The 20,821-nt window shown below is 44.0% G+C and overlaps 1 protein-coding gene across 1 annotated transcript in view; it reads left to right on the forward strand.

Moving 5' to 3' along the window:
* adgra3 (adhesion G protein-coupled receptor A3) overlaps window positions 1–17,302 on the forward strand; it is a 39,336-nt gene extending 22,034 nt beyond the window's left edge. Inside the window, 17 exon segments of the mRNA XM_061709780.1 lie at window positions 6,238–6,309; window positions 6,394–6,465; window positions 8,164–8,324; window positions 8,822–9,035; window positions 9,135–9,299; window positions 10,009–10,210; window positions 10,365–10,514; window positions 11,364–11,522; window positions 11,606–11,689; window positions 11,691–11,774; window positions 12,400–12,607; window positions 12,692–12,900; window positions 13,137–13,261; window positions 13,827–13,950; window positions 14,462–14,607; window positions 14,855–14,950; window positions 15,480–17,302. Coding sequence (XP_061565764.1) covers window positions 6,238–6,309; window positions 6,394–6,465; window positions 8,164–8,324; window positions 8,822–9,035; window positions 9,135–9,299; window positions 10,009–10,210; window positions 10,365–10,514; window positions 11,364–11,522; window positions 11,606–11,689; window positions 11,691–11,774; window positions 12,400–12,607; window positions 12,692–12,900; window positions 13,137–13,261; window positions 13,827–13,950; window positions 14,462–14,607; window positions 14,855–14,950; window positions 15,480–16,932 — 3,724 coding nt within the window. The 3' untranslated portion in view covers window positions 16,933–17,302.
* Window positions 17,303–20,821: the final 3,519 nt, after the last annotated feature.

Consider the following 20,821-nt stretch of genomic DNA (forward strand, 5'->3'; position numbering starts at 1 on the left):
CATCTATATTTTTTCCCTCAATCTTTTCCAAAGCAATACTCACAAATGTATGACAAAGGTCGATTTGCTTATTGCATATATTTTGTGGCGAGCAGCTTTCATTTCATCTCTGGAATTTATTTGTGTGCAAGTTTTTTGTTTTGGAGTGGATCCGAAGTCCATATGAGGATGGTCAAGCAGCAGTCTATTTCTGCTTTGTTTTTTCTGGCCCTGTGCCACAGACCACCGGAGACAGCATGATGTCCTATAGACTTTCACACACTGGAGGAAGAAATGCAGGGGCTTGTATGTGCACAAGTGTGTGTGATGTCTGGGAATCTCAGGTGGAGATAATTTCGACGTGGAATACACAGAGCTGCAATTCTCCCGGGCTACTTGGTGTGTGTCTGTAAGGGAGGTCAGCAGGAAGTGCAGAGCCGCGCGTTTCCGTTGCGAGTGTGTACATTGGTATGAGGGGAGAGCAGGAACGCAGCAGGAGTTGGAATCATCCCACGGCACGGAGCCGCTGCCAACATAAACTTGAGCTTGGCTGCTGTGGAAGAGCAATAAGAGCACGACAGCAGGACTGTCAGCTCCTTGGCCCGGGCCTGATCTAGATTTCTCCTCCTCCTCCTCAGCATACTGTATATTAGTGCATATTTCTTTTCTCAGCACAGAAGTATAAAACATCACACGGTAATACTTGAACAGTTTGGATTTGCTCCGTATTAACAAAGTTTAATGAGCCCCACCACCTCTCCGTTGGTTTGAGAGGGTAGGTGTCATTCACTCGGCTGTAAAAGTGGGAAAGCATGAGAAAGAGAGTAAAACCAAGGACAACTTTGAATGACTGGGGATATGAACACAGAGCAGTACATCCATCTCCCGTTGGCATAACTACTTACACGTCAATATTACTTTTTCCAGAAGTTTTTGGAAAAAGTAAGTGAAGTTAATTGGAAGACAGGAATGAGAAACTGGATTTAACCAGGTTGTATGACTAAAGGTTTGCCAGGGTTTGAAAGGTTGTAAAAACTTGGAAAACGTATGCATGGAATCCCAAAGTTCTAGCCAGTCTTCACTTTCCCTCCATCTGTGTCCACCATATCCCCATCATTATTGACCAGTTAAGAGTTGTTGTTTTTTTTGTTTCTGTCACACCATTTGTTGTGACAGCGGGTTAAAACTGAAAGCAGCAGAAGTTTGGATCCTGATAATATGGCACATCAAATGTTGGTTCTTGTTGCATGATAAACTATTCCTGGATTAACACATCTTGCGAGGCTAACGCGTCCAGGAGGCTATGAACAAGTTGTTAACAGTCTAAATCAGCTCAGCCTGAAATGTCACAACTACTCGTCAAGCCACATCTTTCAGTGCACTTGTCTCCAGTATTATTGCAGTATTTTCTGTTGCTATGAGCCCAAACGGAGATGACCTTTTGAAGATAGAACTTAACCATCGCCATGGTTACTTTTGCAGTTTTTGCTTTCTTAAGGTTTATAAATCTGAATATTTATAATGTTTTTTTTAATGCAGTTTAGAATTTGACAGGATGAGTAATGTTAACGTTAAAAACCCGCAGACAGGTCCTTTTCAATACCGTATAATAGTTTGATACTTTAAAATTGGACACTAATTTCAGCCTCAGAACAGGACTAATACGGTATACAAGTGGTCCAGTTTGTCTTAAACTAATTTGTCTGGTAAAAAGTTGCCTTCACCATAAAGAGGCAGCATAAGTGTGTCCCTTGTTTATTTTCACACAAATCACACACAATCTTCAGCTTGAGATTTCAGAACGTATTTAAACACTTGGCCCTCAGTTCTGTCTGCAGCTACCTTTACTCTGCATTCCTCCGACAGCTGAACAGTCCCCACTTGAAACTAATCACATTGGGCTATTTTTGCTTTTGCTCGTCATATTATACACAGCAACCGGTGTGCTACTCTAAAACTCCCTCCAGCTTGTTAATTTGCGACATGCCTGTGACTAAAAGCCATAGATGAGACTTGAGGCATTCATAAAAGTGCATTTCGGTGCATTTTTAATTGTTTGTTTCTTGGTATAAGGATTCCTAAAGGAGTGACTTACAATATTGGCCATTATTGTGTCTTAAATCCTTTGTTGTGGCTGTAACTGGAGTATTTAAATCCTGTCTACCAAATTAGGCGACTTTAGCCATCTGCATCCCTCTCTGCACCCCTTCACCTCGACTCCGATATCCTTCCCATGACACACAATGCACGCTCCAATTGGCAAACTTGCAAAAGGCTGCTATTTCGTCTCCTCCAAGTGGAACTAATAACCTCACACAGTGAATTCCCCAGCTGGTATCTTAAGGACCAACACCGATAATTACATAAATGCTTGGAAGTCGGAATATGCCTGCCAGTTGTTTTCCAGGCATCATTTAGTGTTGGTATCACATTCCATAAGTACCCCTGGATTTAACTTGGCTGGTGGGCCGTGGTAATGGTGTCTTCTTCTTTCTTCTGACAATTATTTGATCATTAACAGGACTAGTTCCTTGGAATGTTGTCTCGACAGCATAGTGGGCTTGTTGTTTTATCAAGACCGGGGCTTTTGAGTGTGAAGTCTGTGACTGTTCCCTGTACTAGTACTGGCTTTCTCCGCCTACTCAGGCTTCCTCTCACAGTCCAAAAACATGCATATTTGGCTAAAATATGACTCTAAATTGACCTTGGGAGTAAGTATGATTATGATTGTTTTTCTTTGTGACCCTGGCACTCACTCACGGGTTTTAGATATAGCCAACAATTGCAGATACGTGCTTGGCTCTGTGTTCTGTCATTCCTGTAACAGTCTTGTCGTGCCAGCTGGATGCCAGTGAAAATGGTCGAGGCCTCTGCAGCAGATGCGGTCATGTGAAAAGTTATTACTCTTTAATCCTATGTTGTTGTTTACAAGAAATACAAGAAAATGAGGGAAAAAAAGTTATGTCGGCAATACTGAGGACCCCCTTCCATAGGATTCAAGCGGGTACGCTTCAACCATCCTGCTGATTATTAACTCTAGGGCCCAGCATGAGCAGGAGTTTTTGCTCTGTGGTGGTCTTAGGCGTTCAGGTATGTATTAACACAATGCCAAGAGGGAAAAAACATAAACAGGGCTCTTAAAGGAGCAATTGTTGCTGCACAATAATCTGGATAAGACTGTGAGAACCCTTTCTGTTTAATGTAATCAATGAGAAAATGTATTCTCAAGTAACACTCATGACTTTGTGCCAATAGGGGCGTTTCCTCTAGCGGGAGTTACAGTAGATAATTTTGGGGCCGGGCCATTTGTGCATGTCTCCATTACCAGGAACATCCATGTAAAAGTTGCATTCAGGAACCTTTTACAGGGTGAAAAACAGCCCTGTAGTAGGGATTTTTAGATCGCGTTAAGCACTCTCACGTGAACATGAATCATGTGACCACAAATCATTGAAGCATTTGGATCAGAAACATTTTGCTACAAGGACATTTGATGAAGTTCATTTAATTTCATTTTCATTTTATTCTTTATTTCATTCAAAAAACAAAATTTAATACAAACACAAATACAAATGTTCCTAACTTATGAATGAAAAGGGAGCAGAAAGAAGAAGAATCTTATCTGATCTGCCCCTTTCACAAATAACATAAATTAATAATAATAAAAAAAAAAAAACAACTAAGTGAATAAAAACAACTAAAATCAAATTAGAATAACATTAAATAAAATGACCACCGCCTACGGGTATGTCAATCAAACTCAACATTTTTCGTTATATTTCCTTAACATACAGGCTTTAATTGTTCTTTTGAATGTAATGTTTGATTTGGATTCTTTGTTTTCTTTGTTCAGATTGTTCCATAAATTGATTCCTTTCGCAGAAACACAACGTTCCATCAATTTTGTCCTGCATCTTGGTTTTATAAAAATCTCTGTTCCTTTTAAGTTATACTTGCTTTTTCTTTTTTCAAATCTTTTCTGAATGTTAATTGGTAAAGTTTTTTTATGAGCTTTAAACATAATTAAGTTATAGTTATATAAATTATAAATTATAATTTAATTTAAATAAATTATATAAGTTAGCGATTACGTGAAAAAAACCATGGATGGACTGATGAGTTGGTTCAGGTCTTGTGGGCGTATTACGCCAATATAGAGGTCCGGTGCTGGATTTCTTTTAATATCGAGCGCTACCACTTCCGTATATGTGTATAGCCCCTTTTCCATCATACAGTTTAACTCGATTCGGCTCGGTCTCCGTCTTTTTCCATTGGAGTTCAGTACCACCTCAATGTGGGTGGGGCCTTGTTCTCATTCTGCGTTACCCCATTGAACGCCATCGAATGCGGTTGTCTGCCACGTTTTATGCCGTTGGCCATTTGCGAACAGCAAATAAATGCTCATTACCACCACTTCGTGCAATTTTTTTCAGTCAAAGGTTCTTGTGTGGCGCTACGGCGTAATGGAGACACGCCGGCTGAAGGGGAGACGGTCCGCCCTGTTAGAGGTTCTTGTCTGGCAGATATACCCTGAATTCCTGCTAGTGGAAACGCACCTAATTTTTCCAGGAGTGGAAAACCCTGCTACGTCTGTAATTATAAGTCCACGACAGTACAGTTTGAAGACTGAATAAGTACGGCTGGTTTGAAAGTGTTGTCAGGAGAAAGCTTCTTTTTCCTGGCGGAGGTTTTTTCAAAACTTCATGTTTCCCTGCATGTTTGAGATGTTTTCCTGCTCTAACAGGCATGATTCAGATAAATGGCTCGCTATCAGCTTGTCATCTGTACAAGTCTGTTAAAGACCCATTTATTTAAATTAGGTGTGTCAGAGCAGGAAAACAAATAAATCATGCAGGACAATGGCCCCTAAGGGTCACAAATGAGGAGCACTGGGCCTGTCAGAGTTCAGATCTCAGCCAAGCTGAAATGCTGTGGCGGAGCATTCACAGAGCTGAGCACAAGCAGATGCCCTAAACCCTCAGTGAACTGAGGTTATTATTCTTATTCTTATTATTAGCAATAATAATAGTAATTATGTAAAATAAATGATTACTGTGAAAGAGGGAATATTTGGCTTTTTGTCTGAGGTTAATTTGCCTAACACGCCTCTCGTAAGCAATTAGAAATAACTATGAATATGAGAAACAAAAATAAAAAGGTTGAGGCACTAATTAAAAGTGGAGGTACAAACTTTAACACGACTATTTATATATTACTGACAGACTCGCTTTGCTTTCCAATATTTCAAAGATAGGCGGTGATTAAAGACAAACCAAAATTTGTCAACCATGTAAATGTTCTTATTTCTAATGTTTTTAACTTCACTCATTCCAAGAGAGCAACATTTAAGCTGCTCTTTGAAGTCATACTTTGCTGGTTATTGCCAAAGAACAACCTGTGCTCACACAAAAATGTTTGTCTAAAAATAACCGTCAGTCATGACCCAGTAGAAGTGTGGGGTGCTGTTTTTTATTTTTTTATTTTTTCCTGCGCTCACTCATCCTTGTTCTACATGTGCTGACTTTTTTAGCATTAGATTATGTAGAACACAACAGGTTTGAGACGGCGTGTAAAGAAGATTTGACTTCTCTGATTTATGGCGACTGATCCACTGACTACAGTCTGTTAAACTACCATACGTTATTTATGCGACTGTCGGGTTTCAGCTAGTCATCCGTGCACCGATGACTATTGTTGGAACGTTAATATGCACATAGAGCTTCCTGTGGGTATTTAATCTTCAGAGACACTTCTAAAACGTTAGCACACTCAGTAATTGACAGTGGAAGTATCTGTCTCTTCTACATTCATCTCCCGAATCACCGTCCTTTTCCCACTGAAAGGCGTCAGGTGCGTCGGATATTTCTGTCTGATATTTGCCAGAGACATCATGTCAGGTCACATCCAAAGTAGAAAAACACACTTTTGATGTATTTGACTCTAATCACGGGTGATTAATCACCTCTCACAGTGTTGCTCTGCCTTTGAAGTGCTGGATCCCCTGTGGGCCCACACAGACATTATCTAATATCATCTTGAACGTTGTAAACCTGTCGGCTGGATTTCGGAGATCTCTGCCCCAACCTGCCTCTTAAACTTGGCCGTTTTTTTTACCCCTTCTTTTATACCGACTGTGTTTTCACCACCAACATTTCTCCATTAATTCCTTTTATCACTGCGATACTATGACTTCCGTGGCTCATTTAGCTGTCAAACATCCCCAGTCCTGAGAAGATTGACCTTTTTTCTCTGTTACAGAGACCTATCCAACAACAGTATTGGCTGTCTTAACGCAGAGATCTTCAAGGGCCTCGCCAGTCTGATCCGCCTGTAAGTCTTTTGTATTGGCACAAATGTAGTAAAATACTCGCTTTGAAATAAACTCATTAAAAGGATCATTTCTCCCCCCAACAGAAACCTTTCAGGAAACATATTCTCATCATTGACTCCAGGAACCTTCGACAGCCTGGTGTCTCTGAAGGCACTGTAAGTATTGCATTGTAAGGTAACCATAAATTGTGTTAGTCACTGAAAACTGCAAAAAGAAATAAAAATATCTGTCAAGTAGGAATGGGCGATATTTTACCGTTCACGATAAACCGTCAAAAAAATTCCCCACGGTAAGAATTTGTCATCTTGCAGTAAAAATGATAAATTCCCATTGATGACGTTTTTGTGTAAAGCTGATTTTTGGTTCTGTGTTAAATCGGGAAGGAAGGAAGGAAGGAAGGAAGGAAGGAAGGAAGGAAGGAAGGAAGGAAGGAAGGAAGGAAGGAAGGAAGGAAGGAAGGAAGGAAGGAAGGAAGGAAGGAAGGAAGGAAGGAAGGAAGGAAGGAAGGAAGGAAGGAAGGAAGGAAGGAAGGAAGGAAGGAAGGAAGGAAGGAAGGAAGGAAGGAAGGAAGGAAGGAAGGAAGGAAGGAAGGAAGGAAGGAAGGAAGGAAGGAAGGAAGGAAGGAAGGAAGGAAGGAAGGAAGGAAGGAAGGAAGGAAGGAAGGAAGGAAGGAAGGAAGGAAGGAAGGAAGGAAGGAAGGAAGGAAGGAAGGAAGGAAGGAAGGAAGGAAGGAAGGAAGGAAGGAAGGAAGGAAGGAAGGAAAGAAGGAAGGAAGGGAGAAAAGAAGGAAAGAAGGAAGGAAGGGAGAAAAGAAGGAAAGAAGGAAGGAAGGGAGAAAAGAAGGAAAGAAGGAAGGAAGGGAGAAAAGAAGGAAGGGAGAAAAGAAGGGAGAAAAGAAGGAAGGGAGAAAAGAAGGAAAGAAGGGAGAAAAGAAGGAAAGAAGGAAGGAAGGGAGAAAAGAAGGAAAGAAGGAAAGAAGGAAGGAAGGGAGAAAAGAAGGAAAGAAGGAAGGAAGGAAGAAAAGAAGGAAAGAAGGGAGAAAAGAAGGAAAGAAGGAAGGAAGGGAGAAAAGAAGGAAAGAAGGAAGAAAAGAAGGAAAGAAGGAAAGAAGGAAGGAAGGGAGAAAAGAAGGAAAGAAGGAAAGAAGGAAGGAAAGAAGGAAAGAAGGAAGGAAGGAAAGAAGGAAGGAAGGGAGAAAAGAAGGAAGGAAGGAAAGAAGGAAGGAAGGGAGAAAAGAAGGAAAGAAGGAAAGAAGGAAGGAAGGGAGAAAAGAAGGAAAGAAGGAAAGAAGGAAGGAAGGGAGAAAAGAAGGAAAGAAGGAAAGAAGGAAGGAAGGGAGAAAAGAAGGAAAGAAGGAAAGAAGGAAGGAAGGGAGAAAAGAAGGAAAGAAGGAAAGAAGGAAGGAAGGGAGAAAAGAAGGAAAGAAGGAAAGAAGGAAGGAAGGGAGAAAAGAAAGAAAGAAAGAAAGAAGGAAGGAAGGGAGAAAACAAGGAAAGAAAGAAAGAAAGAAAGAAGGAAGGGAGAAAACAAGGAAAGAAAGAAAGAAAGAAAGAAAGAAAGAAAGAAAGAAAGAAAGAAAGAAAGAAAGAAAGAAAGAAAGAAAGAAAGAAAGAAAGAAAGAAAGAAAGGTAGATAAATTCCCATTGATGATGTTTTTGTGTAACAAACATGGCGGATCTGAGAGCGAGATAGATTTATAGTTACAAAGATGGAGTTGAATTGGTATTTTTATATCGTCATTTTTATCGTTATGGGGATAAATGCCAGAAATTATCGTGATACATTTTTTTAGTCCATACCGCTCATCCCTACTGTCAAGTGTCTATTTGTTGATCTGTCCCGTGTGTTTTCAGAGACTTTCAGACACCGTACCTGCTGTGTGACTGCAACCTTTCATGGCTGCTGCGTTGGATCAAAGAGAGAAACATTGCTGTGAAGAACACTAAGTGCTCGTACCCACAGTCTCTCCAGGGTCAGCTCATAACCTCCATCAGGCCAGAGCTCCTCACCTGTGGTAGGGACACACTCCCATACTCACACTTGAGCTACACAACAAGGAACATGTGTCTGACGCAACACAACACCAAGGTTTCACCCTGAACCCTGAAATACAGTATGATTGTTCATCATTTTAGCAGTGAAAATGTGCACTGTCCCTTTAATTCTACTGTTTTGATGTCACCATGGGCTTGTATTTGAGGAACGGGGGCTTGTGCAAGAACACAGGAGATAAGACGAGGGCTGCCCAAGCCAGAGCTGCCTTTGTTTGTACTTGCTCACGTCTTATCAGTTTGGCAGTCATCTCACGGAGAGATTATAAAACACGAGGCACATATTTAACAGGAGCCGGTCGCTTGACATGAATTGACAATTTGCACGAGAGCAAACAGAAATCCAGACTCAGTTTTAGCTGTGTTGGTTGTCCAAGTGTGTCAGTAGTGAAATGAAATAGTTTCCCAAATCCACTGGACTGAAAATCTAATCTGGTGACCCGCCTCCTGATTTCCTCAGATGCTCCACTTGAACTGCCCTCGTTCCAGCTGACTCCCTCCCAGGGTCAGGTTGTGTTTCAAGGGGACAGCCTGCCCTTCCAGTGTCAGGCTTCCCTGGTGGCCGACGACATGCAGGTGCTGTGGTACCAGAACGGCCGCATGGTCAAGCCGGATGCCACTCAAGGAATCTTCATCGAAAAGCGCATCGTGCAGAACTGCTCTCTGATTGCGAGGTATGACGATGCAGATTCAGTTTACCTCAGTGCGCCGATTTTATGATCTGCTCTTTTGAGTCGTGAACCTAACTTTCCCTTTTCCGTGTTTTCCATCAGCGCATTGACCATCTCCAACATCCAGCCGGGTTTTACTGGGAATTGGGAGTGTCGGGTGTGGACTAGCAGGGGCAACACCACCAGGACCGTCCAAATCGTGGTCTTGCAGAGTTCAGCCAAGTATTGTGCCCCTGAACGCGTCTCCAACAACAGGGGAGAGTTCAGGTAGGTTTTCACCTGACAGAACCCATCCACTAATAATGGACTTATTCAGAATCCCAAAGTCTCTATAAAACTCAATTTCATCCAATCCAATCCAATCCACTTTATTTATATAGCACATTTTAAAAACAACAAGGTTACCAAAGTGCTGCACAATGAGTAAAGCAAGACATAATAAAATAGTAAAAACTAAAAACAGAGTAAAATAGATAAGAGCACATAAAAGCACGAAATAAAAACACACCAGACAGACAACAACCAGTGATTCATAAACATAAAAGACAGAACAGAGACCACACAACTCTCATGCTGGATTAAACGCCAAAGAATAAAAATACGTTTTAAGACGAGATTTAAAAATTTCGACTTTTACGTTTCATGTTGAAACGTTAAAGTAACATCTTATTTTTAAAGTAGTAGTAGTAGAGTGCAGATGGTTTATGTATTCATCCAAAAATGCAAAATTGGAGGCTTGAGTCCAATGATTGTTGTAATATGATACAAAATGTGGCTGAATTCAGACCATTTTGTGGTGAACTCTTGCTGAATTGATGAAGTTTTATAGTTGTGCAAACGGCACCACCTTGTGGTTGAATCTAACGGTTTGTGCAGCACTTTGATGCATACATTATGGCTCATATTACACAAAGTAAACAGGACATCAAGACTTTGCACGGGTCATTTGCACACGATTTTATTTAAATCCTTCCAGATGGCCGCGTACTCTGGCAGGAATCAGGGCGTACCTCCCCTGCAACAGACTGCCGTCGAGTGCGGGCACCTACATGGGCAGCTCTGGCGAAGAGCAGCAGGCGTGGCGGTACTGCAGCCGCGAGGGGCTGTGGACGGAGGAGGACTACTCCCACTGCCAGTTTCAGAAGGACGTCACCCGATTTCTCTACGTCATCAACCAGGCATGTCTACAATTGTATTTATCTCTCCTTTCTGCAACAGGAACTCTTTCATCCTGCATTCCACCACACTCTTATTTATGCTCCTCTTTTTGAGCAAGAGAAGCCACCTGCGGCTGTACGTCTAACCGACTTGTGTCTTTATTTTATCTACTAGATGCCTCTAAACGAGAGCAATGTCGTCACCAAAGCACGGCGCTTGCTGCTCTACACGATAGACGCCGCCAACTTCTCAGACAAGATGGACATTATCTTTGTGGCTGAGATGATCGAGAAGTTCGGCAAGTTTGTGGAGAAGTTTAAAGATGTAAGTACCGTTTCCTCCTGACCGACTGGGAAACCAAGCTAGCTGATTCCCAGGAGTTGTTTGTTCCAATCCAATCCAATCCACTTTATTTATATAGCACATTTTAAAAACAACAAGGTTACCAAAGTGCTGCACAATGAGTAAAGCAAGACATAATAAAATAGATAAAGTAAATAAGATAAGTAGATAAGTAAAATAGATAAGAGCACATAAAAGCACGAAATAAGAACACACCAGACAGACAACAACCAGTGATTCATAAACATAAAAGACAGGACAGAGACCACACAACTCACATGCTGGATTAAAAGCCAAAGAATAAAAATACGTTTTAAGACGAGATTTAAAAATTTCGAGTGTAGGGGGGAAATTTTGATGTGGGGAGGAAGGTCGTTCCAGAGTTTAGGGGCTATTGCTGAAAAAGCACGGTCGCCCCTAGTTTTTTGCCTGGTTTCGGGAACGACAAGACGTGACTGAGTAGAAACCTGAAAGACCTCGAGGAAGTGTAAACATGTAGGAGGTCTGAGATGTACTTTGGTGCCAACCCATTTAGTGACTTAAAAACAAACAATAGTATTTTAAAATTAATTCTAAAAGAGACAGGGACCAGTGAAAGGAGGCCAGAATGGGGGTGATGTGATCATGCTTGCGGGTTCCTGTTTGTTGAACGAGAAAGAGTGTCCCATCAATCTTCAGCTGTAGATAAATGTGTTTCTAAAAGTCTCTTGTATCTTATACTTCCATGCAAGTACCATGGCGTGTGCTGTGCTGACTGTAGGCAGAGTCGGGGTGTTTCATGTGTTTAGTCTGGATGTGCTCACTCGTATTAACCCCTCTCTTGTTTTCCAGCTGGGTGAGGTTATGGTCAGCATGGCCAGTAACTTGATGCTCGCTGACGAGAGAGTTCTGTGGATGGCCCAGCGTGAAGCCCTGGCCTGCACCCGCATCATCGCCTGCCTCCAGAAGATCGCCGTCTACCGCCTGGCTACAGCTCAGGCCTTCTCTCTGGTCGGCCTCATTAGCAGCGTTGCACCATGATGCCTTTCAGATTTTTGTGTGTATACTCATTTTGACCATCTTTGGTCCTCCAGACCTCCCCCAACATCGCGCTGGAGGCCCACACCATCAAGGCCAACGACTGGAACGGCATGAACTGCATGTTGTTCCAGAGGGCCGAGCCCCGAGCGCACGCCGGGCCAAGACCGCCAACTCACCTTCAAATGTAACACGACCAGCTCCTTCACCAGCATCTTCTACAAGGTTAGCTCAAATGATCTTTTGGGGGGGTTCATTGGGGATTTCTGTTTGGAAATACAATTTTGAAGCATTTTAAAATGACCAGAACAAAAAAAGGAGTAAATAATAGGCATGTGTTGAAAAAATCGATTTTCCGATTCTAAATCGATTCTCATATTAATTCCTAAAAATCGATTCTTATGTCTAAAGATCTATTTTTTTTTTCTTTTTTTTTTTTTTTCATCATTTTTGCCAGGTGAACTTTAATCCCAGTAGTTGGACACACAGTTTGTCATGGCACTTCTGAAAAATGCCAGGTGCTTAATGGCAACATGTGTGCGTGGTGACAGAATAAATTAGTTAAGCTAAAATGATTTGTTTACTGCATGAACTGTTTGAGTTATTTATTTCTTAGTTATTTCACAATAATTATTGTGAAATTATTATTTCACTAGTTATTTTACAGTCATATAATTCAGGCAACTGCTCAAAAAACATTTTAAATAACACTAAGCCAAATCAATATCAAATTGAATCGAATCATGATAATCGATTCTAAATATTAAGAATCGGAATCGAATCTTGACATTTGAATCGATACCCAGCCCTAGTAAATAAAACAATTGGTTGTACTTCGGTTTCCCTCCAGAGCACTGTGTTTGAGGCCTCCCTGCAGCTTCCACAGTCTCTCTTCACCCAGACTGCGGTCCCGGGGCAGGCAGACGACTCCATCTACAAACTGCACCTCCTGGGTTTCCGCAACGGCAAGTTCTTCCCCTCCACTGGCAACACCTCCCAGCTGGCTGATGGAGGAAAGAGGAGGAGTGTGGCCACCCCTGTCATCATGGCCAAAATAGGTGAGCTGCACAGCTTGTTTGTGTGTCAGAGAGTGTGAAAAGACATGTGACGACATCATGATGTATGGCTTTGCTTCCCATCAGACGGCATGTCCCTGCGCGTGCTGAAGACCCCCATTAACGTCACCCTCCGGCGGTTTGCACGGGGCTCAGACGCCGTGTCTGCCTGCTGGAACTTCAGCCTGGCGGGAGGTCAGGGGGGGTGGAAGACCGAGGGCTGCCGCATCCTGGACCATCACGACAATTTCACCACCATATCGTGCAACTCTCTGGGCAACTATGGTCTCCTCATGGTAGGTTGGACCTTGATGTTTGTTCAGCAGGAGATCAAACGTTAGTTTCCCTTCAATCAGCTTGAGAAAGGAAAGCTTATTTGATTTCTTTTTTTTCTAAAAGCAATAATACAAGTTGGCTTTGTTTAATTTACGTGTGTCGCCCCCTAGTGGCCGTTATGATACACAGGAAACTGGTTATATCAGGGCAGTGAAGTTCAAAACTAGAGAGATTGATCTCCTCGTCTCTGTTGCAGGACCTCAGCGGTGTGGAGTATTTCTCTCCGAGCATCCAGCCTCTGCACCCGGTCATCTACGCCACAACTATCACACTGCTCCTCTGCCTTCTCGCCATTATTATTAGCTATATCTATCATCACAGGTAAACAAATAATATGAATGTTTCTCATAGATCCTGCTTTTATTCTCCCTTCTTTCCCCACTGATTCCTGTAATGCACCGTAGACTCGTGTTTTCCCAATCAGGTTTTCTTATATTGTGAGTTAACATCCTTTTTATTTGAGTCCTGTTTTTCCTTCAGTAGCTCAGCACTTTTAGCTTATTCTGCTCATATCTTTAATTTTGTCCTCCAAAGGCAATCTGGAAGTAAAAAACAAGCAAAGTAGTTTTTGATTAAAAGATAACTTGAATCGCGTAACAAGAGTGAGATGTGTCCTATGTGGTTTGCTGCTCATCCTTAGTTCCTCATCTAGAAATGCTATTAACATATGTTTTTCAAATTAAGTTTTCTATTACTGTTGGACTGTATTTCATCGACATATTCATATCTTTGGTGTCGGTATCTTAAAAATATTTCTGTACTCTTTGAATTTTTGCATCTCCCAGGATTGATCAGTATTTTAATGTCATGAAGCCACATATTCATGTGCACCGGTGTCACACCAGCCCTCATTTTCATTTGAACTGTATTTGTCGTGTGACTGCAGGTCTGTCCATGTGAGCCGCAAGTTTTGGCACATGCTGGTCAACCTCTGCTTCCACATCTCCCTCACCTGCGGGGTTTTCGTTGGCGGCATCAATCAGACGCGATACGCAAGCGTCTGCCAAGCTGTGAGTACACGCCGCGCCTCCTGCACACTTCAAACACACTTCCTATGTGCGCTCTGCCTTCAAACTTTACAGCCCACTGCCATAAATGAAACAGATCTTCATTTGTGCTTGCGGGGAGGAAAAAAAAAAAGAGGAAGACTGGTCTCATCAAAGTAGGACAAAAAGTTTTTCTGTTGTTTCCGTTGCTCGAGGCAAGGCGCACAAGGTTTTGTATTGAGACGGTACATATTCATTTTTTCATTGCTCTCTATCTGTCAAGAGTTTGACAAAAAAAAAACAGAGAACGTAATGCTTATTTAATCCCTCTGGCGCAAAGCTGCTTGCCGTAAGGCAGCTTTGAATCTCATGAATCAGCCGATGACACCCCGACCAGAAAATTCCTTGACATTCATGCTGATTAAAACACGCTCTACATGTTCTGACCCCATCCTCTGTTTGCAAGCTTATTGCTATAATAATATGATGTCATAGTTGGATTTGAGCATTGCATTTTTGTACACAACTGTTCTAGGTGGGCATTTTGCTGCACTACTCCACTTTGGCCACCGCTCTATGGGTGGGTGTGACCGTGCGCAACATTTACAAACAGATGACACGCAAGGCGAAGCGCTACGAGGAACTGGACGAGCCACCGCCCCCGCCGAGGCCCATGCTTAGGTTCGATTTCACTAATCATCATCATTATCATCTATATTTTACTGAATGACTGACATAATGTAATGTATGTACAGTGTCGCATCAGCTGTGGCTTTTGTTGATCTCCATGCAACATTTACATTTCTGTCATTTCAAGTAGTCCTTTATTAATACAGTTACCACATGATGTCAGTGTAGAGACCTAAAACACCACTGACATGCAAAGAGAGAGAGATGAGCTGAACTCTGTCTGTGTTTTCCCTGAAAGGTTCTACTTGATCGGCGGAGGGATACCCATCATTGTCTGTGGGATCACGGCAGCAGCCAACATCAAAAACTACGGCAGCCAGACAAACGCGCCATAGTGAGTGTGCTGTCAATCAAACTATTTGAAGGAAAAGCTTTGTGATTTTTATCTGTACAATTGTATTTACCGTAATAAGGAAACATCCAAGCAAGGGAGATAATTCAACATTCGGATCTCAACGACACGATGAGGCTTAACCAGTAGTAAATAACGGATATCTTTTTTAGAACGGGAGCAAAGTTTATTCCCCCAAACTTGTGCTTATGGCAGTCTATTAAAATGTGCATCCAAGCAACAAGCCACCGCTGCCGGTTTACAGCGAGCTCCTCCGCCCGTCTTCCTGCAGTGGCAGCTGTTTAGATTGTGTAGCGTGGCTGACTAAGTGAGAAATTTGGACCCGTATCTGTCTCGCAGTCTTTGGAGTTTAATTAATTCTGCTCAAGCAAGAGAATTTCACTCTGGTATTAAATGTAATGGGACAGTAACTTTAGAAATGAGATGCAAATGTTTCTCTGAGTTGTATTAAGTTTGTGAATATTGAGAGATGATGTGGTTTTAAGTAGCGCTTGTGTGCCTCTTCTTCCAGCTGCTGGATGGCATGGGAGCCGAGCATCGGGGCCTTTTACGGCCCGGCTGGATTCATCATCTTCGTGGACTGCATGTACTTCCTCAGCATCCTCCTCCAGCTGCGCCGACACCCTGAACGGCGTTACGAGCTGAAGGAGTCGACTGAAGAACAGCAGCACCTTCCTTCAGCCGTCAGCGAGGTCGGACCCGGTGGCCCCGGTGGTCCTGGTGGCCCCGGTGGCCACTGCCACCCCGTCACCCTGCAGCTCCAGCCACACGAGGCTTCCTCCTCCATAGTGTCGTCCCCCCACGCCGTGCCCCTGTCCGCCCTGGAGAACGAGCACACCTTTGCCGCCCAGCTGATGGGCGCGGCGGGGGCCCTGGGGCTCTACACGGCTCTCTGGGTGTTCGGGGCCATGGCCGTGTCGCAGGACCACCCCTTCGACCTGGCCTTCACCTGCCTGTTCGGGGTGGCCGCGCTGGCCCTGGGGGCCTTCATGGTGGCGCATCACTGCGTCAACCGGCAGGACATGAGGCGCTACTGGTCGCAGGCCTGCTGCTCCGGGAGGAGAGCGTACTCTGCCCAGGAGGACGCCCTGCTGCCTCAGCCCGGCATGGCCATGACGTCGGCGGCCGGCTCCGACAGCAAGGCGGACGGGGAGTCTATAAAGTGCGGCCACAGCAGCGCAGACTCCTCCTACACCAATAAGACCGCCCCGAGCATGCGCAACTCCCCGCACGGCAGCAAGCTGACCAATCTGCACGCAGAGGCGGCGCAGTGCAAGTCTGCGTCAGCGCCGGTCATCACCACGGGCACCGTCGTCTTGGACAACAGTCTGACCGAACATTCGCTCGACAATGAGATCAAAATGCACGTGGCGCCGGTGGAGGTGCAGTTCCGCCCGCTGAGCAACATCAACGGACACGCGGGCAGGCATCACAAGAACCGAGCGCGGGCGCACAGGGCCAGCAGACTGACGGTGCTGCGGGAGTACGCCTACGACGTGCCCACCAGCGTGGAGGGCAGCGTGCAGAGCGCCCCGCACCGGCGGCACCATCATTACGACATGGCGGCTCGCAACAGCCGGCGGGCGGCGTACATGGCCTACAGGGAGCGCCACCAGAGCCAGGTGCAGCAGGACAGCAGCGACAGCACCAGCCTGCCTCGCCGCTCACGCCACTCCGATAAAGGCGGCGGTGGCGTCCCGGGGAACGGGACGGCGGGGACGGCGGGGGCTGCAGAGGCGGAGCAGGCCGTCGCTCCCGGAGGCTCCAGTTTGGAAAAAGACTGCAGCCTCGTACGGCCGCCTGGCGGCACAGAACTGGAAGGCCCGAATAAGTCGTACGGGCTCAATCTCATCACTCAGAATGGTGGCTCACTGAAAGAAAACGGACAAGCGGTGCCTTTAATTAGCGGCGACAATGCAGCCAGTAAAAAGAACAGCCTGTGGAAACATGAAACTACTGTGTAGGAACAGTTTCCCCCCCCCAAAAAAACTGTTTACTGAAACCTATGACTTCAAACTGTGAAATATACTTCAAATCTCCTCTGATTGTACTTTTTTTTTGCAAAAAAAAAGCAAAACAAATCCTTTGAAATAATAATCGGAGAGTTAGCCACAACACTGCCACTGAACTGTCTTTGTAGCCATGTTTTTGTAAATGTTTTACGATTTTATTTTATTTTTTACAACTTTTAATCTTCACATCTTCATTCGTATGAAGATGTTTGTTCATGAACCGACACGGTCCGAGCTGTGGCCCTGTGCAGACGCTTAGTTTTGTACTTTTCGCTCGTTGTCTAGTTGGTTCCGACCATTAATAAAAGTTTAATTTGCCTAATTTAAAGTTTGTGTTCGTGCAACATCACCCTACAGCTTCTTCTTTTTGCCTTCTGCCACCTCCTGCGAGGTGAGCCAGAACTGCTTTTGCCTCTCGGAGTTACTCTTCCCATCAGTATATGACAAGCTGGTAATTGGGTTATTTTTTCCCCCTGACCTTCAGGTGGCCTCGGTTTCCTTTCTTCACAGCGGTGCAGCGCTTTAATTGCAACTGGCTGTGACTTTGGGCTCTATAGGTGTTTTCTTCCCGCGTGCTGGCAGGTGTGACGAGGGAGTCGTGGGTTTGTGGGCTCCTGCTCACTGCGTGCCCACTGACGTGATTGACAACTGACTCTCGGGGGCAAGTCGAGTTGAGAGGGGGAGAAGAGATAATGAGAGATGAGTCTCTGTCTTCTTCCTCCTTCTTCCTGTCGTTCTCCTTCACAGCCAACAAGTGAACTGGGGTCCTGCTCGCAGCTTGCTGCTGGGGAGAAGGCTTGGAAGACACAAATTGCGATTTGACTACTGAGTCTTTAAGGGGGATTAGCGTCACTTTTGCTGGATGAATGGCATGTATCTGACTTGCTGGAGCGGCAGCCGACCGTTAGGAGCTGATGGGGGGTCGGTTCTCTATATTTCTGGGGTTTATGAGTAGCTGAACGGTCATGAAAGAAAAACTCCCTCTGCATAAATGAACGTGCCAGTGCAACACTGAAAATCTTCTCATTCGGATCCTGTTGAAGTTGATAAACTGGATGTATCATGGACATTTTTTTAAACACTTATCTATCAGGATCAAAAGTAAACTAACAATAATTAGGCTCTTATTAGGTATTAAATGGACAACACATCACATATTTCACAGTAGGGATGGGCGGTATGGACTAAAAAATGTATCACGATAATTTCCGGCATTTATCCCCATAACGATTAAAAAATACCAATTCAACTCCACCTTTTCAACTATAAATCTATCTCGCTCTCAGATCCGCCATGTTTGTTACACAAATCGTCATCAACGGGAATTTATTCTTTCTTTCTTTCTTTCTTTCTTTCTTTCTTTCTTTCTTTCTTTCTTTCTTTCTTTCTTTCTTTCTTTCTTTCTTTCTTTCTTTCTTTCTTTCTTTCTTTCTTTCTTTCTTTCTTTCTTTCTTTCAGGCTCATTTCCTTCCTTCCTTCCTACCTTCTTTCCTCCTGCTCTCTCCTTCCCTCTTCCCTTCCTCTTTTCTCCCTTCCTTCCTCCTTTCCTTGTTTTCTCCCTTCTCCCCTTTCCTTCCTTCCTTCCTTCCTTCCTTCCTTCCTTCCTTCCTTCCTTCCTTCCTTCCTTCCTTCCTTCCTTCCTTCCTTCCTTCCTTCCTTCCTTCCTTCCTTCCTTCCTCCTGCTCTCTCCTTCCTTCCTTCCTTCCTTCCTTCCTTCCTTCCTTCCTTCCTTCCTTCCTTCCTTCCTTCCTTCCTTCCTCCTGCTCTCTCCTTCCTTCTTTCCTTCCTTCCTTCCTTCCTTCCTTCCTTCCTTCCTTCCTTCCTTCCTTCCTTCCTTCCTTCCTTCCTTCCTTCCTTCCTTCCTTCCTTCCTTCCTTCCTTCCTCCTGCTCTCTCCTTCCTTCTTTTCTTCCTCTTTCTTTCCTTTCTTTCTTCCTTCCTTCCTTCCTTCCTTCCTTCCTTCCTTCCTTCCTGTACGTTGTGGATTTAACGCAGAACCATAAATCATTTCTTATCGTGAGGAATTTTTTGGACGGTATATCGTGAACGGTAAAATATCGCCCATTCCTATTTCACAGATGGTGTTGCTGTTCTCTGTTTAACTTTTGGATCCACTTTCAGCGGCTGTAACTTGATGTTATTGATTTTGTGCAACCTTATTAGACACAAAGAAAATAGTTTGATGGATCTAAAGGCCTTTCATTGAAAGTGGCAAGACAGGACACTTGGGTAAGAGTCACAGGCGGGGATTCAAACCTGCACGAGGGCGGTAGCCTCTGTATATGATGCGCCTGCTTAACCCACTGAGCTACCCGGCCTCCAGAAAGCAATTGTTTGAGATGGTTATGATTGTCTTGAATGTTTTCAGCTCGTGAATAGTCTCTCTCACTAGGATAATTGATGGGCAGCGACAGTTTCTTATCTAAGATCATTGCTGATGTCTTTCCCCTTTGGCCTTGTCTGAACACAGCTGAATTCTCCAGACCAGCAATCTGCTTTTATTGAAGTGCTCACACTCACAGATGATTACTGAAATGAATTTGATCATCCACATCTGTGCAACCTTCCCTCCGAATCCATTAGGAAGCAGCGAGGGCGGGCCAGGTTTTACACACCCCGCCTCTGACAGCAGACTCAGATTTCGTTCAATAAAACCGCTAGAGTGCAATATATCATGTGTTGCTATTCATCTGTGGTATTGTTCGGCTGTGTGTAGGAACTGATCACTAATCAGCACCCGGAGATCACCCTCGTCACAGCAGCAGCAACCAGCGGCTCCGATTTTTCATTAATGACACATTAATAAAACACATATTTCACTCGGGCAAAGATGCATTGCCCGGCTATCATGTATGTGACAAATTATAATAAGACTTTTGAATTATGGAAAGAGCAGTTACGCCTTGATTAGTCGCAGTCCCTGGGATTCCCTCGAGGCTGGAAAGAGTGATCTTCAAATAATCGCCAAGATTCTCAAGCGCCGCCATCTGTTGTAAAGTTCATCCAAGGCTCTCGGCGAGGGAGGAAGGACCGCCAGTCCGAGGATGTTTGTGTTTAGAGAGGGGAGGAAAGCCGGTCAAGCCTAATACGCTGATGGCATCTATTCTTTAAGATCACAGGGACACCTTGGGAGAAAAATGATGGTAAATTAAGATAACAGCAAAGTCATTTTAGCCTTTATGGATTCTACTTCAACAGTCTTGCGGTAAGTAAGACCCCACCTCTCAGAAATAATCAGAGATTAAAGAATCTTTCAGATCAGATTATGGTGAAAGTGTTCTTAGATACATTTTTGATCCCTCCTGATATTTGAGAAAGTTTGCACAAAGCATCTGGCTGTGTTGTGGGAGCCAGGCCTCTGCATTTGAAATGACTGTGTAGCTGGTAATGAGGAGCCTGTGGCTGTCCGGGGGATCCCCCAGTATTTGTACCTGCTGTATGTTAATACCGGAGAAATCTCTCAGACCCGACACATGGATGAAAACGTTAATTAGCATCCAGGGTATTTGAGGATCACTGTCACCTTTAAGCAGCTGTCTGGAGATAATTGGCGACTTTTCTAGAGTTGGGTACGTTTACTTAGTTTCAGCAAGTGTCAAAGCCCCGACTGGTGCCGTTTGCAAATATATTTCAACACAACAGCTTAAATGTTTTATGAAAGCAGGCTGCAAAGACTCAGAGATCTTGGTTTGTGATCATTTATTGGGAGACTCAGAGCATCGTCCTGGGGCCACATATTTTTTTGATCCATAGACTGTGGTGGATAACCTCCCTGGTGATGGCCAGAAAAACCCGCGGTTTGTTTTCACACCACACGTGCTGAAGATTGTTCCATCTTCTTC

Source organism: Cololabis saira, chromosome 20 (assembly GCF_033807715.1).
Source record: "Cololabis saira isolate AMF1-May2022 chromosome 20, fColSai1.1, whole genome shotgun sequence".
Lineage (NCBI taxonomy): Eukaryota > Metazoa > Chordata > Actinopteri > Beloniformes > Belonidae > Cololabis > Cololabis saira.